The sequence below is a fragment of the Trypanosoma brucei genome, chromosome 8, assembly GCF_000002445.2.
Source record: "Trypanosoma brucei brucei TREU927 chromosome 8, complete sequence".
NCBI lineage: Eukaryota > Euglenozoa > Kinetoplastea > Trypanosomatida > Trypanosomatidae > Trypanosoma > Trypanosoma brucei.
In genome coordinates, this window is record NC_007281.1 from 696,709 (window position 1) to 712,197 (window position 15,489).

At 47.8% G+C, this 15,489-nt stretch overlaps 9 protein-coding genes across 9 annotated transcripts, besides 8 other annotated features; all 9 read left to right on the plus strand.

Annotated features, from left to right (window-relative positions):
* Nucleotides 1-15,489: part of a sequence feature (sequence corresponds to BAC RPCI93-26A17) that runs on past both edges of the window.
* On the plus strand, nt 481-1,140 carry Tb927.8.2290 (hypothetical protein, conserved; the record flags this gene model as incomplete). The annotated part of the gene is made up of 1 exon (XM_841969.1): nt 481-1,140. One exon carries the CDS (start codon nt 481-483, stop codon nt 1,138-1,140), a length of 660 nt encoding a protein of 219 aa, XP_847062.1.
* Nucleotides 1,534-1,555: a microsatellite.
* Tb927.8.2300 (hypothetical protein, conserved) lies at nt 1,567-2,232 on the plus strand (the record flags this gene model as incomplete). The annotated part of the gene is made up of 1 exon (XM_841970.1): nt 1,567-2,232. The coding sequence occupies one exon, from the start codon at nt 1,567-1,569 to the stop codon at nt 2,230-2,232; it is 666 nt and encodes a 221-aa protein (XP_847063.1).
* Nucleotides 2,680-2,706: a microsatellite.
* Tb927.8.2310 ((H+)-ATPase G subunit, putative) lies at nt 2,841-3,170 on the plus strand (the record flags this gene model as incomplete). Its single annotated transcript, XM_841971.1, has 1 exon — nt 2,841-3,170. The coding sequence occupies one exon, from the start codon at nt 2,841-2,843 to the stop codon at nt 3,168-3,170; it is 330 nt and encodes a 109-aa protein (XP_847064.1).
* Nucleotides 3,238-3,375: a sequence feature (GA-rich).
* Nucleotides 3,718-4,332, plus strand: Tb927.8.2320 (hypothetical protein; the record flags this gene model as incomplete). Its single annotated transcript, XM_841972.1, has 1 exon — nt 3,718-4,332. The coding sequence occupies one exon, from the start codon at nt 3,718-3,720 to the stop codon at nt 4,330-4,332; it is 615 nt and encodes a 204-aa protein (XP_847065.1).
* Nucleotides 4,248-4,296: a sequence feature (T-rich).
* Nucleotides 4,431-4,456: a sequence feature (AT_rich).
* Tb927.8.2330 (hypothetical protein, conserved) lies at nt 4,978-5,682 on the plus strand (the record flags this gene model as incomplete). Its single annotated transcript, XM_841973.1, has 1 exon — nt 4,978-5,682. One exon carries the CDS (start codon nt 4,978-4,980, stop codon nt 5,680-5,682), a length of 705 nt encoding a protein of 234 aa, XP_847066.1.
* Nucleotides 6,075-6,102: a microsatellite.
* Nucleotides 6,481-6,511: a sequence feature (AT_rich).
* Nucleotides 6,575-6,928, plus strand: Tb927.8.2340 (hypothetical protein, conserved; the record flags this gene model as incomplete). Its single annotated transcript, XM_841974.1, has 1 exon — nt 6,575-6,928. One exon carries the CDS (start codon nt 6,575-6,577, stop codon nt 6,926-6,928), a length of 354 nt encoding a protein of 117 aa, XP_847067.1.
* Tb927.8.2350 (hypothetical protein, conserved) lies at nt 7,781-8,860 on the plus strand (the record flags this gene model as incomplete). The annotated part of the gene is made up of 1 exon (XM_841975.1): nt 7,781-8,860. The coding sequence occupies one exon, from the start codon at nt 7,781-7,783 to the stop codon at nt 8,858-8,860; it is 1,080 nt and encodes a 359-aa protein (XP_847068.1).
* Nucleotides 9,220-9,780, plus strand: Tb927.8.2360 (hypothetical protein, conserved; the record flags this gene model as incomplete). Its single annotated transcript, XM_841976.1, has 1 exon — nt 9,220-9,780. The coding sequence occupies one exon, from the start codon at nt 9,220-9,222 to the stop codon at nt 9,778-9,780; it is 561 nt and encodes a 186-aa protein (XP_847069.1).
* On the plus strand, nt 10,153-15,099 carry Tb927.8.2370 (hypothetical protein; the record flags this gene model as incomplete). The annotated part of the gene is made up of 1 exon (XM_841977.1): nt 10,153-15,099. The coding sequence occupies one exon, from the start codon at nt 10,153-10,155 to the stop codon at nt 15,097-15,099; it is 4,947 nt and encodes a 1,648-aa protein (XP_847070.1).

A 15,489-nucleotide genomic window follows, 5' to 3' on the forward strand; every position in this document is an offset into this window, starting at 1 on the left:
AGTAACCGAAGGGCACCAAATATTTGCTATGGGATAGCAATTTAAATGCAGGGAAGGTGAAGGAGGGCAATAATTGGACAATGTAATTTTTTTTTACTGTTATGTGTTCGATTTGGGTAGGAAAATGTGATTGTGGGAGCTTGTCCTGGGGTGATGGAGGTATTTTTCATTTTTTTGTGATGGTAATGATTTTTTTTTTTTTGGTCGGCCCTTTGTGTCAACTAGCATCTTCTTTGGAGTAGGTGCATATGTGCGTGCAGCTGCTTTTTAGTGAGCACCTCGTGTTTTAAGTGTCTTTTTTTATTATACCTTTTTGCTATTACCTTCTTGTTTTTTGCTTTTGAAACGTTTTTGATAATACACTAAAAGAGTAGACAGAAAACAGTAGTTGGTATATAGAAGAACTTATTAGTCGCTTCTCGAGTTGTGATTCTTGTTTGTAGAATTTTTTTTTGGTTTTCTCCTCCTGTGTTGTTGGTTATGTTGATGTTTCATCTTAACGCCAATAGGCACCTTCTCCAGCCTCCCACGAAGAATCGGCGGGGGGAGGTGGTTTCTCAGACTCAAAGGAATCGTGTGTGTCCCGCTGCTATCCGCGCTTACAGATTTTTATCTGATGATATTTCCTCGCAGCTTAACATATGTTGTGCTGTTCTGCAAGTTCCCTTTTCGGGGATCCCCGGCGCCCCTCCGTCTACAGTAGTGACGAAGGAGTCGGTTCACCCATCGTCAATGCTCGTCGTTTGGAATGATACAACGGCTGCCGAGATCGCCATGTCGTTGCTTCGTGAAGTACGAGGTGATGTCGATAGTGCTTTTGCTGCTGCAGAGAGTGCTACAAAGGCGGAAGGGGCTGATGAAGTGGTGGGTGCAGCAAACCCCGAAGATAATTTGGGCGCGTCTCGTGACGATTCCGCCACAGCGGTTTATGTAATCAAGTTGTCCGTGGGCGCCGTGAGCGCTGATGGCAACGCGACGCTGTCACCAATTGCGTCTGTGGAACTGCGGCAAGTGATTAGGGGGGAGCCGCTGGTCTTTCCCTCGCGACGCGCCGGCATGCCAGCTGTTGATGTACCCATTTCAACTCTCCCGTACCGTTTGGGTGATCCCATATTCTTTACGTGCAAACGGCTGCGTTGAATCTGCCTTTTACTCCTTCCTACACTTAGAGAAGGATGTTGTGTACATGTACTATTATTGTGGACTGCTGCGCATGTAAATCGCTGTACTACAGAGCAGGTCCGTAATACTCTAAGGGGAAGCACTTTACTTTTTCCTCGTTGTCCAAGGCAATTAACCACTGACTTCGCACTCGTGGAACCCCCTCAAAGGTTGTACATATTATGACGACATGGTCGGTCGCTCATTCTCTCTTTTCTCATTTGGTGCCTCTTGTCTGGCGTACTAATAGTAGTAGTTTTCCTGAATAGCTGCGCAGGGGCATCCATCACTTCGAGTTTGACGCTTGCGTATAATCCAGCACCCCGTGGCTTGCTTTAGCTGTCCCCGCGGCAACTGGTAGTGAAAGGAAGGATATATATATATATATATATATCAAAGAAGTAAATGGATGATGTGAAGAGGAAGTCCGCGATGTTGATGACGAAGGGTATCATTGAGCTTAGGCAGAGTCCACCCGCTTTGGTCTGTACCATTCGGCGTTTCAAGCATCCGATGAGTGGCAAAGAGGTTACGTTGTATCCGGTTCCAAACATCGCCGCCCCTCATTACTTTCGCCGCGTTTTGGACGCGCACCATCTGACAAATAATTTTGATAAGGTCCTTTGTGAGGATGGTAGGCTGCCGTTTCAGGCTGGCACTGCGCTGGCCAGAAGGCACGAAGTGTTCAAGCGGCTGCTGCCCTTCTTATCCCTTCGCCCAGTTGTTGTAAATGGGGATAAGTTTGATGGCATCGTTGAGCGTGATCCCTTGGAGTCTCGCATGGCCTACCAGATGCTGTTGGACGGGGCCGATCCGCCAGTTGACCCACGCGCGCGCCGTGCCATTGAGCGTATAGAAGGTTACGCAGATGCTACAAAAACAGTTTGCCCATGGGGAGTCTATCACCTGGTGTATATGACGTACAGACTGCGAACTCTTGGTTACACCGTGGAGAGCGAGGAAGAGTTAGAGGTTGTGGGGATGAAGGAAGTTATGGTCCTCGGTTGTTTCATGGGCATCACTACCTTCTGGATGATGTACGCCTTATACAGAATGTTGTTCGGCTTTTAGTTGCTCTGTGAGCTGCGCAAGCACCTAATGGTGAAAAGATGTTGCATCGTTGCCAGCAAGAGTTTGGCGCACGAACCAACAGAATCTGGAAAAGGAGTAATACGTGCCACATGAGTTTCGTGGTGGCGCGTCACCCCTTTTCCGTTGCCATAAGATCGTATCGTGTTGCCTGGATTGCTCCCCCTCATATGAATTTGAGTGTTTCATTACACAGTGGTATCATCTGTTATTGCTATCGTCGTAGTTTCTCACAACTTTAGATGTGCTCGTTTGAGGCGACAACCAAGTGCCTTGTGGGAGGTTCTTCCATTTTTCCACCCCCCCACACGGAGTTGCGGCACAAGCTCATTGAAAGGGGTGAAAGAAAAAAGGAAAGGAGAGGTACAGTGGAGGATAAAATTGTGTTTAAAATGGCCCCCTTCACTTTTCTTCCTGTCTTCATGCCTTTATATATATATATATATATATATATATTCCTAGCACACTAATTGATCCCTTCACTTCTTCCCTCTACTTAGCAACTTTAGGAAAGGTAGAACGTGAAGCAGAGAGAAGCACCAAGTTATTCCTCAGAGGGTTTTCTCACCCGGTGTAGCATAAATTAAGAGATGCCTCCCAAGTATGACAATGTCCAGCGGCTCCTCGATGCTGAAAGAAGGCGGAATGAAGTTATTGCCAATGCGAAAGCTCAGAAGCAGGCGAAGGTGAAGCAGGCTAAAGTTGATGCCGAACGCGAAGTTGCTGCTTTCCACGCGGAGAAGGAACGCGAATATGAAGCATACCGCCAGCAGCAGGAGGCACTTACCGAGAAAGAAAAGGAACAATTGCGATCTGATACGGATGTCTGGTTACAACAGCTCAACGCCATGGCGGCCAATCGCATGCAGGCGGTTGAAACTATGATGACTGGTTTGATACTGCGATGTCAGGACAACTGATGGGTGTAGGAGCAAGATAAAAGGGAAAGGCAGTTGAATGAACGGATTTGTGGTGTCGGTTAGGCTCAGGGAGGGGGAAGAAGTAAAATAAAATGAAAGGGAGAAGGTAATGGTGAGAATGATGGTGTGTATAAGGAAGAGGGAGGGTGAAAAGTGAAGGAAGGAAAAATGAAGAAGGAACTGTAAGGGAGATGAAGAGGTGAGAATTGGAAGAGATTATGTCGAAAAGGAGGAGAAAACGGGCTTGAGAGGTAGGTTGAGGTTCTAGCATCCAGTGAAGGAACAAATTTGTTAATTTGCTTTTCCCCCAATCTCATATCATCGCACTTTGTAAACCTTCTCTGCCGCTTACGCGGTTGAAGGGAGACAGAACGGGGTGACACCAAGAAAGGAGACATTTCTTCTTTCATTTTTTGTGTGTTTGTTTGTGTGGACGATGCGAGGGGGGGGGACAAAAAAAAAAAAGCGACTTAAACCTGGGGGCTGGGCGTGTAATCGTGCCGCAGTGGCCTTCTCCTGAAACCAGTATCTCCCGTTCGCCCACAAAATGTCTCTTTTTATCATTTCCTGCACGATCACATTTGCATACTTTGGCTTCTACCAAATGCGTTTGCCCCGCACCAGTTTCTTTCTTTTTGTTTTTTTTCGTTATTTTGTTGGCGCTGTTGATCTTATTTTTGTGTGTTTGTGCTTCTCCCCCTCTCCTCTCTCTTTCCCTCTTTTGAATGATGCGATGTGTTTTGTGTCTTTGCTTCAACCCATAACATTGCTTTCATTCAACATCCTTGTTCCTATATACGGACATGGCACCTTTGTGCCCCTTCTTTTCCATTCTCTTTCCAAAAAAAGACAAAACAATAAAAATGTGCAACTCCCTGTTCCTGTGTTGGTTGAATTGTGGGACAGTTCTTGCTATTCATTCAAAATATTACGTTTCTTTAAACTGAGGGGAGCGACGTTGCCGTCATTTGCATCAGTCCCTTACCCTCCTCCTCTCTTCCATGTTGTTAGACTTTCATGGAGTAATGAAGCTCAAATATTCTTATTACGCATGTGTCTCCGGTACGTTTCATATGTTTTTCGTTTCTCTCCGTCTTTTTCTTTTCTTTTTTCTCCCTTTTCTTTTTCCCCATGCGGGTGTGACATGGCTTTGTCGCGTTGAAGGAACGTTAAGCATTGAGCCATTCAGTAGTCCACTACACTGGCTGTACCAATTATTATTTTTCTTTTGATTCATACATTTACAAATACATAAGGGAGAAATTAATAATTTAAAAAAAATAATTGATCAACAGTAAGAAAATAAGGATAAGTTAAATTAACAAAAAGTGTGGAGGAGACAGCTTTTCTCCCCCTCCCTTGTGGTGCATCTGTGCGCCTGTGGACGGTCTTTACACATTTTTTTGCCGCGGGGAAATATCTCCCCTTATTGTTCTTTGTTTGCAGCCAACAATTAATATAATTCATTTGGTGCTATTTTAGTCGTATTAGTTGGCAAACTTCTTCACCTTCGGAGAAAGCAGCACGAAAAGGGAAGAGTCCCGGCGGGAGATTTACCCTCCTGTATTTTTCTTCAGAAAAAAAAAGAGAACAGGTCTGTCTGATAACGAATACGGTTGCAGGGGTAAGTAAAGAAGTATATATACATAGAAAGAGCAGTTTTGAGGTGAAGCTCATCTGGAACAGGGCAAAGTGGATAGCACCACACAATTAAGATAGAGTGTTTTAGTTATTTGTCGCTGGTGCCACTTTTGTCGGTCTTCACAATCTTTATTTTGAGCAGTTACTCACTGCCTTAAGTAACACCATGAGCTCTGCTGAGCGGCATGCGGTTATGCTTCAGGATTGGCTCTTCGCGTGGGAAATCATCGCATCTTTCAGCTCCCCACGAACAGTGTGTGACCTTGAGACCTTATCACGTGATGTTCATAAGGTGATACGTGACAGTTCCACTGGCACACGCCTTATGCAGAGGTATTGGAACGTGCAATACCACCGACTCGTATGGGGAGATGAAGACCTTGATATCGGGAAACGTACACTTCATTTCTCCCTACCGCGCGCCTCCGGGCGAAAGAACTGGAAGAAGTTGTATCGGGAAGAGTATCCGCTTTGGCTCGCTCGCACCTTTCAGGGGATGGGCTCGCGTAACAATGATATCAATGAAGCAAAGGTGCGATTTCAGGTGGAGCCGGCGAATGAACTGCTAAGTGGAGAGGCGATGGAAAGCCTGGAACTTACGCAGGAGGAAACTGTCGCACGGCGTGTAGCAAAAGGTTTTGTCCGTGTGGAAGAAGGAAGCGGTAGTGGGCCCAACTCAGTGGATCGCAGGGGCAGGCGGAAGAGTGGTGGCAGTCAAAACCGCAAAGAGAAGCTGGTGGCCAAAGATCCGGCGGAGGGTCTTCAGCGTGAGGACTACAAAAATGACCGGCGCCTTCAGAAGCACAGGACAAAACATAATAAAGGCAAGGGGGGCACATGGGACGGGTACGCAGATGGTGAGTTTGATTAGTGTATGCAGGAATATGATAGTGTTGATGCGTTTTTTCTCCCTTGGATGGTCCACTTCCGCACGCGAATCCCCGCCCCACTCCCTCCCTCTTTCTTTTTCTTTTTTTGTATCTTACAGTGAAGTGTTTATCGTATCATTTGCCCCCCCCCCATACACACGCACACACCTGATAGTTTTCGTTTTTACTTTTCTGACTGGAAGTTGTGACAACTGCCTTTAATATTGAGGCGGGTATTAAGACGGAATGAGTTAAGTATCCACTGAAGGCCGGTACAAACCAGGTAACGGCTCCTCAGGCAGTGTTTTTTTTTTTTTGTCTTTTGTTGTTGTTGTTTTGTTGGCGGTGCCTGCATTGACTGAAGGCGTCGAAGTAACTCGCAAAGGAAAAAGATGGAGGAGGAGGAGGAGGAGGAGGAGGAGTGATTGTTCTTATTATATGCTAGCGAAGGTATCGGACTAACTGACAAGGGGCTTCCACACAACATAATTTTTTTTCTTTGGTGGTTAAAAGTTCTGTGTGCTGTGGGCTTATTCGCGATCGACAAACTACAATGGTTTGGGGTGTACGAGTTGATGGAAAGTTATACATGGCTATCACCAACTTTTCCCTCACACTGAGCCGTTTCCGCCCATGCATTCCTCTCACGTCTTACCATGCGTGCTTATCTACGTCTATTCCTCTTTGATACTGTGAACCAATGTTACCATGAAGATAAAAGATATATATATATATATAGTACGCAGGAAAGCAGGGGAACGAAAAAGAAACCCCGGATAAAGTGGTGAAGATAAAGTTGGTTATTTATTATTATTTTTTTTTATTTTTTTTGTGTGTGGGAACCCACATTAGTGCGTTGGGGTGTTACCAAGCAAACGTAGAAAAAAAGGGCTGATGAACCGGTTCTGCCGGCCATTCGCCGCAGCAACTTCATTACGTGTCGGTTCATCTGAACGCTGCAGCAGTCGAGCAGCGCTTATGGTATCGACACGTGGAAAATATGTGAGGCAACCCAGTCCTCAGTGGGACCCCGTACATGAAGATATAAATGCACATGTGAAGAAGCGGATTCCGGGCGAAACCCGGGTGGACCGCGTGCGGCGATTTGCCCGGGAGTGGCGTAATGTAGAATTGGAGCTTGGGGTCTACAAGGACTCACGAGGTCGTGAAATTAAGTACCGCAAAACGTTTGTTTACCGTTACACGTACCCCAACGCATTCGATGAGTTTTGGTGGCCGTGCAAGTGATGAAGCAAAAGAAAGTATTTATATACATATACATATATGTGTGTGTGTAGAAAATACTTCGTTGCAACTTGAGCAACGGAGTGTTGTTGTGGAGGGGAGAGGAAGTGATCGCAATTGGAGAAGCTCAGGAAAGAGGAAAGTCGCGTGTGTTCTGATTTAAAAAAAAAAAAATAGAACAAACCTATATCAGAGATAGTAGTGTACAATTGTAGGAGTGAAAGTTGTAGTTACAGCTGTAGGCATTGTGGGGAGAAGGGGTTTTACATTCGATATAGTTTCAGTGTGTTGATCCGATGCGAATGTGGCGCGGAAAGAATAAGAAAGGGAGCGGGAAGGATAAGATTATTGCTTCGAGCATGCGCATGAATTTGAAGACCATTTGGTATGACTCGTGTGACGCTGACTGAAAAAGAGGAAGAGTTAATTGTTACGCCGAGATGGACAACGCCTGCCTTCCGCTGACAAGTTTCTCCATTTGTCTTCCTTCATGTCAATGCTGTTGATTGTGACGGATTCATTTGTCACGAGGTTTGATTTTCGCTTTTGTCCTAATGTGTTTGATGTGAACCCCACTGGGTGTGCGTGAGCGGAGCGAATAAAATGAAAGAAATTATGTGAATGGCCTAGGCGCCATGCCCCAATGCTCGCACCTTTCTCTTTGTTTTTGTATTTATTCCGAAATGCCAATAATATAATATCTGCTACTTTCACCTTGAACTTTATATAACATTATCCATCATGTTAACGAATGGAAATGATGCATGAATATATACATTAAGTGAACATATTTGTCTAGCCTCTGGACAGTCCCATAGTGAAACGCATACGGAACCGCCAAAGGGGGGTTGGGAAATGGAGGCGGGCACATCCCCAATTCGGGCAGGAAGCAGCGACGGCGGTGGTTCGGTAAGAGGTGATATCTTTAGACGTCACAGTGTGAACAGCGGTGAAAACAACATGAATGACAACAAGGACAACGACTCCAACACTGAGTGGTCGGAGCAGTTTCGATTAATAGCCAGGCGCATGAGCCGCGCGCTGCTACGAAACCCACATCCAGACGTGCAAACTGATAAACGTGTCATGTACGGGGTGTTGTATGAGTTGTTCGAGCAGTGGTCGGAGCGGCAACAGCGCGCCCATTCCGTCAGTTTAACCGTAGAGCAGGTGGGAAGTATACTTCGGTATGGGGAGCAGACGTTGCGCCAGGCTTCGCTTACAGCGCCAGCACTTAATAAAGCACAGGTGGTGGTAGATCTCATCGCCGCATCTCCACTGATCACTATTGGGGCACTCACACAAGAGCTACGTGGCCTTCAACCACCTGTCGTGCTGACGCCAATGGCGGAGGTGTTGGAACTTGCCCGTTTGCTTGACGTTTCACAAGGAGTCCGCACGCCCGTTGGAGCGGTTAATCTTGTGCATTTCATCGCCCTGAGTTCGACGCTCTGCCCGGCGCCCGATATGGGAGCCCTGCTGTTGCTGGTCGCATCAAACGTTAAGCGCTGCCATCTTTTGTGCGCAGCCATTTACTACGAGTGGGCGATGATTGATGCGCAAAACCGCGAGGGACTGCTTCTTCTCTCGAGAGAGTTGGAAGAGAAACACCAACAGATGTGTGAGGGGTTCACGGTTGACATTTTAACGCCCCTACTTACTGGGTCGTTTGAACCATTTGGTGCCCGCCCAACCGACCCTGTTGCCGTTGACTATTTGGGAATGGGGAGTCTTCCGTGCACCGGTACCGCTGAGGAGCAGCAAAGGTGTCACCAACTAGCACCCCCCAGTGGGAATGAACTTGAGCCCACGTGTGAGGATAGCGACACTGGTGGCCACGGGGAGGGGGACTGTGAATCTTCTGTGGAGGATGAATACGACAGTGACTGTAGAGATACCGTGGACACGGAGTTCTGGCTTAGGTTGAGCAGCTAAAACGAAGGCTACAAATCGAGTAGGTTCCATAGAAGGAACAAGGGGAGAGATTTACGACCACACATTTGGTTCATTTACTCATTATTGATGGGGGAGGGGGATTCCTGGAGAGGCGGTAAGAGTTCTTTCAGCGAGCCCCATCCTATCATTCCTTGATTAGAGGCCAAGTGCGGGTGTGGATGGAGCCCTTTGTTGGTGTTTCTGTATAATTTGATCCTTGCTTCCTTCCTCTTACTTAGTTGGAACATAATCATCTGTCAACTTAAACGGTGTACCACCGTTATGAAAATGGACCTCTTAACTACTTCTCTTGCCACCTGACGCAGTGTTGAGGCTCTCAGGTGCTTGTGCCCAGGACAATGACTGACCCCTTCTATAGGTTACGGCGGCGCTGCCTCTTCCTGTTCGACCGTGGTGCGATTGGGGAAGCACTTTCGAAGCCCGACATGCTTAAACGCGTCGACGCCATCCTGCAGCAAGCAAGGCAGTCAAATGGGGTGGAAACTGAATCCACATCCACTGCGGCATGTGGAGCGGTCGGAACTTTCGATGAGTTATGCGTGTGCATTAGCAGGTGGCAGCGGAGACGACAATTCGCCGATTGGGAAGAGTGCTTGGAGTGGCTGCTGTTTCTACAAGAAAGGGTGCAGACCCCTGAAGCAGAACGCGACGCCTACAGATGGGCGTTACGTGAAATGATAACACTTTTCTCGGAAGAAGAACGTGAGTACAAGGACGCACTGTCTGAAGAAGGGGTTAAGTACTGGAGGAAGACAATTATATCGATGCAACCTTACTTTCACTTTACAAACAGCGCACAGGCCATGGACGTGGAAGGACGTGAAGGCCACCATCAAGTAAGCTGGAGCATTGGTGGGGAGCTTTCACCGTTGGTACGGCAAGTTTTTTTGCCCTTCTAAAAAGTAATCGAGTCGGAGCCCGGACGTGTTAGGGTCGCAACAAAACCCGTAATGATTCTGAAGCCCCTGTGCCTTTGAGTTCGCTTTGGCTATTTCGCTTTCACTCCTTCCCCAGCTGGCAGTGATATATGTTCCCCCACCACCATATCTGTCGTCATGTCTGCACGCTGTCTGTCCTATTACCCCTGTTTAACCTCCGCCTGTTTGACAGACTCTTCTTTAATGATGTTCCAGTATCGCCAATTATAATAGCAACAATAATATGCCTTTCCTCTTCGTTTCCCTTCTATATACAAGGATGCACGGAAAAGTAGTCACGGAAAGAATCGCAGTGTGTCGCGAGTCCTCATACCGCCTTTGCCAGGGGAAATAATGGATGAAGTTGGTGCTCTGACCGTCCAAGATGTTTTAACGGTGTGGCTTTGCGACCTTCCGCTTAAGACGACCCTAAAGGATGCACTATCAGGAGTGACACAACTTACAGGTGAAGAGAATATTAACCAGATACTGAGGTTCCACCCGCCGCATGCCAGTGCGCTGACGCAGTCTGGGGAGTGCAAAGGAATGCTTTCGCTGGTCGGTGAAAAAATCATTAAGGCGGTTGCCTCACAATATGCATTACTAAGCTTCCCAGTAGGGGACACCTACAAACTAACCAACGCCACGCGCGTCCTTATATCCAACGAAACCTTCGGAACTGTACTGAAGCAATACACTGGCCCAACTTTCGGTGAGCGTGAAATGTTCACGCGCTTCCTTGCACTTTCCTTGTATGGACACGGGGTGCGGGTTGCCTGCATGTTGCTTCTGCCGGTGTTCAGGGCGACTCTGCTTGCTAACCAATACGCCATCGATCTACCTGCTGTATTAAACTCCCTCGTACCATGCGCATCTTTTTCTCGTCGGAACCTCGGGGAAAAGCTTGAGATGCTGCGGGGAGAGCTTGAGAAACGGGGTGTAGTTGTTAAGAGAGTCGTGGAGTCGGGCCCTTGTGGATGGGGTGGGTGTGAACGATACACCGTGGAGGTGTTGTATGGCGGGGAGCTGTCGCGGTGCGAGAAGGGAAAGGTGCTGAGTGAGTTTTATCATATTGTCATGGAGGAAGCGAAGAAAACTATAGCTAACACAGAGGTCAAAAAGCCAAGGACCGTAACTTTCGAACCTGAGCACCTCAAGATGTGGATGCATAATTTGCGTTTCCTGCTGCGCCTCAGTGACAGGTACAGAGATGAGTTTGACGACAACACGCTTCAGTCGATAAAGCAAAGCGCCGGTTGGATACCGATCAGCGAAGTTCAACAGCTGCTTGAAGCCCAAGTAACCAGGTCAAACAGGCAGCAGCCACCTGGGCGCGATTGGATATGTGAGCTTGTGAAAAGGCACGATCTCCTGGGGCGATTCCAGGTAGGAACCTGTGACGTAGAGGGAAGTGAGTTCGAGGGGCTACAGTGCGCGCGTGCTCTTTACGGTCACGAGGGGCGCAATCTGCTGATGAAGAGTGTATTTGACTCGTTCAGCACCATCCGTGATCCTGGTGGTCGACCCTCCACTGGATGGATGCGCATTGATGGAAAAAGGATGAAGTTGGTGAGCAAAGACAAAGGTTATTCGCTACATGACAGCATACCGCATGTCACTATCCATTCGACCGAAAGCCTTCACGCTTTTCAGTGGTATCGCCTAAAAAAACCGTTAGAGGAACAGTATGACGAAATATTGTCGTCGCGGAAGCCGCTGTACTTTGCGGAGTTTCGTCTTCACGATGCCTTAAATGACGATAGGATGCTAGTGAGGGAATTAAAGGGCATTGGCGCTGTTCCGCCACAATGGGTCGTTTTTACAGAGCATAATAGAGATGATGACCACCAGAGGAGCACTTTGGTTATTCCGGAAAATTACTTCACTGGAAAGGTAGCGGTGTTGTGTACGAATGCCGAGGATGTAGCGACCGAAGGCATGATTGACACAAAGGATCGACAGACCCCTGAAGATGAGGAACTTCTAATCGTCTACAAAACCTGGCTACTGTCAGCAGATACACAAAACTCCGGTGACAGCAAAGATGGTGAGGAGAACCTGTCTCCACGCCACAGGCTGCCCGCCCACCATACCTCAACCGGTGCTACTAGCAGTGATGACAAAGGGACGACTTCGGTTGGAGCACACGATTGTGTGGTGATGGACCAGGCAGAGCAGCCCAGCGTACCGACTGCAGACTATATGGAGATGCTTCTGGATGAGGAGAAGAGAAAGATAGAGCTTTTCGAAAATACAAACACGTACGCCACTTTCGTAGCCTTTCCCAAGTACAATCTTCATGGTGCTCAGATCCAAAACCGCTCCAAGGGCATTGCAGCATTTAAGACATGGATACAGGAACGGGGGTTGAAGTACTCTCGTTGGCGTACCGGAGAGAATGACCAGGAGGAAACATATGAGGTGCGCAAACCGCGCAACTGGAGTGCTGAGTTCGTGGAGTGTATAGCAGGAGAGCTGGGACTTACTCACATGCCTGACAAAACACTTCTCAAGTGGGCAACTACACGGGAGTGTGAGGATAAGGAACAGAACTATGAAATATTGGAATTTATCGGCGATGCCATAATGGATTTTATAGTGGTATCAGACAGCTTTCTTCTGGGGGAGCCCTGGCACAAGGATGTTAATACCAAACTGTGCTGCAACGAAGTACTAGCCACACTCATTCCACCCGGACTAAGCGAGGAACTCTCGAGAGTTTATGACGAGGTTCATTACAAGGTTAAAGCAGACATGGTAGAGAGCATTCTGGGAGCAGTGTATCAAAGCGGGATGGGGCTTGATGAAGTGCGGAAGCAGCTACGAAGGTTTTTCAGGTGGATCCCCGATATTATCATGGATGTTAAGAACTTGTGTAACTCCACTGTCGAGGCACTTCGTGCCGCCGAGAGAGTGTGCCCGTACCTTCATCCGAATGAAGAAGCACTTGACCAGTTATTCAAGTATGATTGTGAATCACTCATTGACGAGGAATTCTTTAGTATGTTTGGATGTGTGGATCGCAAACGTTTTGATGCTCGGGGGGCGAGCCACTACGCATTGACACCATTTCACCGGATCCAAGACAAAATGTTCGCAACACACTTCACCACAGGTTCGTGCTACTCGTACCGTTATGTTCCCTCTATTGATACTCCATCCATATTCAACAGAATTCTTTCCGCATTTTCAGCTGGATCTATTGCTTTTGTAAATGAACTTGTTACCGAGGATACGCATGTAACAATCGATTTCGATGGTGCCAGTGTCCACGCACACGGTGCTCTGCGCCTCATTTGGAGTTGGTTTATTGGCAAATTCCCCTCAAAATCGTCTATGTTTCTTCTAGACTGCTCAGGAATGTCAGTGGTCACAAACAGGTTAAAGTATTCGTACCACATCCACTTTCCACAAGCGGTGACAACTCTAAGCAAATCGAAGTCCTTGGTGGAAGAGCTCCAGTCTTATGTCGTTAAATGCGTGGGTGCGGGCAGTTTGTTGGGTGACATTGTCGGGTTCCATTGGAAGGAAGGTGAGGGTAACCAAGAAAGGGAAGCGGCCGTAGCGGGACGCGTGATATTGTGCACCAAATTATTGCATCAAAGGCTACGCGAAGCCGGGGGGAGAGTTGATGCGAAGTTCTCCGCGTACATGGATTTACAGAGCATCCTTGCACTTGGGCGGACGTGTCGTGAGATACGTCATGCAACACTCAGCTACCTGTGCGAGAAATTGCATCCAAAGGAACCTTGGGGTTTTGTTGTGATGGGTTGGTCGCGGCATCCCGTCGGCCAGACCAGCGAACGAGAGCCCCAGTTTGTGCTTGTGCGGACGCTATGGGCCTCTCAACAAGAGAAAGACTACATTGGTACGTTGATTCTTTTTCCCACGGAAAGTTTGAGTGACACAACCGATGAAACGAGCTCTGTCTGGAAGGCAGTTGTGCGGAAAGTGAAGGAAAAGGAGTGTAAGCCAAAGGAGTTCTTCCTTGAAGTCGTCAAGTCGAGTCGGGAACAGTGCATTTTCTCTTCGGCTTATTGGGAGCGAGTTATTGATAGCAGTCTACATAGCAGCAGGAAGTTGAGAATGTACTTGAATGACAAGTTCGATGTGAAGTATGGCCAGGAGTTCCGACCACTTTTTCTCGAAAGACTGGTCAACTCCAGTCAAGAAGTGAGGACAGTGACACCCAAGGAGAGCAACGTGTCTCGCTTTGTCAGGAGCCAGGAAATGAAGGCTTCAGCAAAAGACAACGGTGAGGAAGAGTACCCGGTTGAGGTTGCACATGGGTCAACGCTCCGCCTTGTTTCCCTCCGATGCCCAGGGTACCGCGATGTGTATGGTAAGCTTTGGAACGCGTGGTCAGTAGGAAACAACAGCGACGATACATTTGTCAGCATCGAGCTCGGCACTCCGGTGGACGACTTGCTACCAGTTTTCGGCGCTGAATATAAAGAGGACGAAATCCTTTCAACGGAATGGACCCGTTTCGTGGAAGGCGCTTTTGGGCTGCAGCCGAGTGTAGAAACTCTGGGTGGTGGCAGCAGCGAACAGAAAACAGCTGCTTTGCAGCCTGCATACTGGATTTACGACCCTAAGTTAGGTCAGGCCAACTTTTGCATCGCTGGTGAAGTCGCCTTCTTCATCAGGCCATGTACGTGTCTGTTGGAGGGTCTAACGACACAGGGAGGAATGAAACAAATGGTACAATACATTGTACCGACAGTTAAGTTAGAAGACTTGCCGACAAGGGAGTGGATGCGGTCGTATCCTTCAAATTGTTTTCCGCTCTTCCTAGCACCACGAAAAGGAAGTTGCTTCCAGCCCGCAGGTGAACCACATCCGGTGGTGGCATCTAACGACGGTCAGACAATTACGGTTCAAGCCCCGGTCACAGCGGCTGCTGTTACACGTGTCCGTTCTAAGGTCATTGAAGTAACACTCAACAGCAGCACCCAAAGGCCCGTGGACTTTGAACAACTCTACAAGGCGATGGATGATGTGTTCAGTGGGTCGTATGGCCCATCCCTTTTTGTCACGTCTGATATGGCGATTTTTTCGGTTTTACTAGACCGCTTCCCATGTGTTGTGACTCCTGATTATTTCAAGTCTTCAGTGTCGGAGGACTATACAATCCATAACGGCCGCACCTTTCACTACATCTTTATTATGGACAATGCGTGCGACCACTACCAACACACAAAGGTTTCCACAGGCCTGCTGGAACTGCTAGACAAGGAAGTCGGTATGATATTAGTGACGAGTGCAACTATACAAAAATTTTTTCGCACAAACCGCTGATGGGACTTAGTGCCGTAAACCAAAACTGGGGGTTTGGGTTCCCTTCTCGTCTGCTAAAGAAAATGGGAAAAAACACTGAATTTTGTATAGGAGAGAGGGAAAGAGGGGGAGCATCCTTTACCTGCAGCCGGTCTCTGGTTAAGGGGTGTATGAACTACGAAAAAAGGGAGTAAATGACACCCGGTGGTCAAACTGCTGAGGTGTGGTTTGGTGTGCTTCTCGGCAACCGAATCCGCGAGGTTTTGAGTGGGTGTGAAGAATTTACTCCTCGGCAAGTTGTAGCCGGTAAGCTCAACAGACCGCAGTTTGAGCAGCCTGGTAGTACATAAATTGACAGCGAACGTTAACCACATGCCTATTTTTTTTTTAGCGGTCGTGAGGATCGTAGGG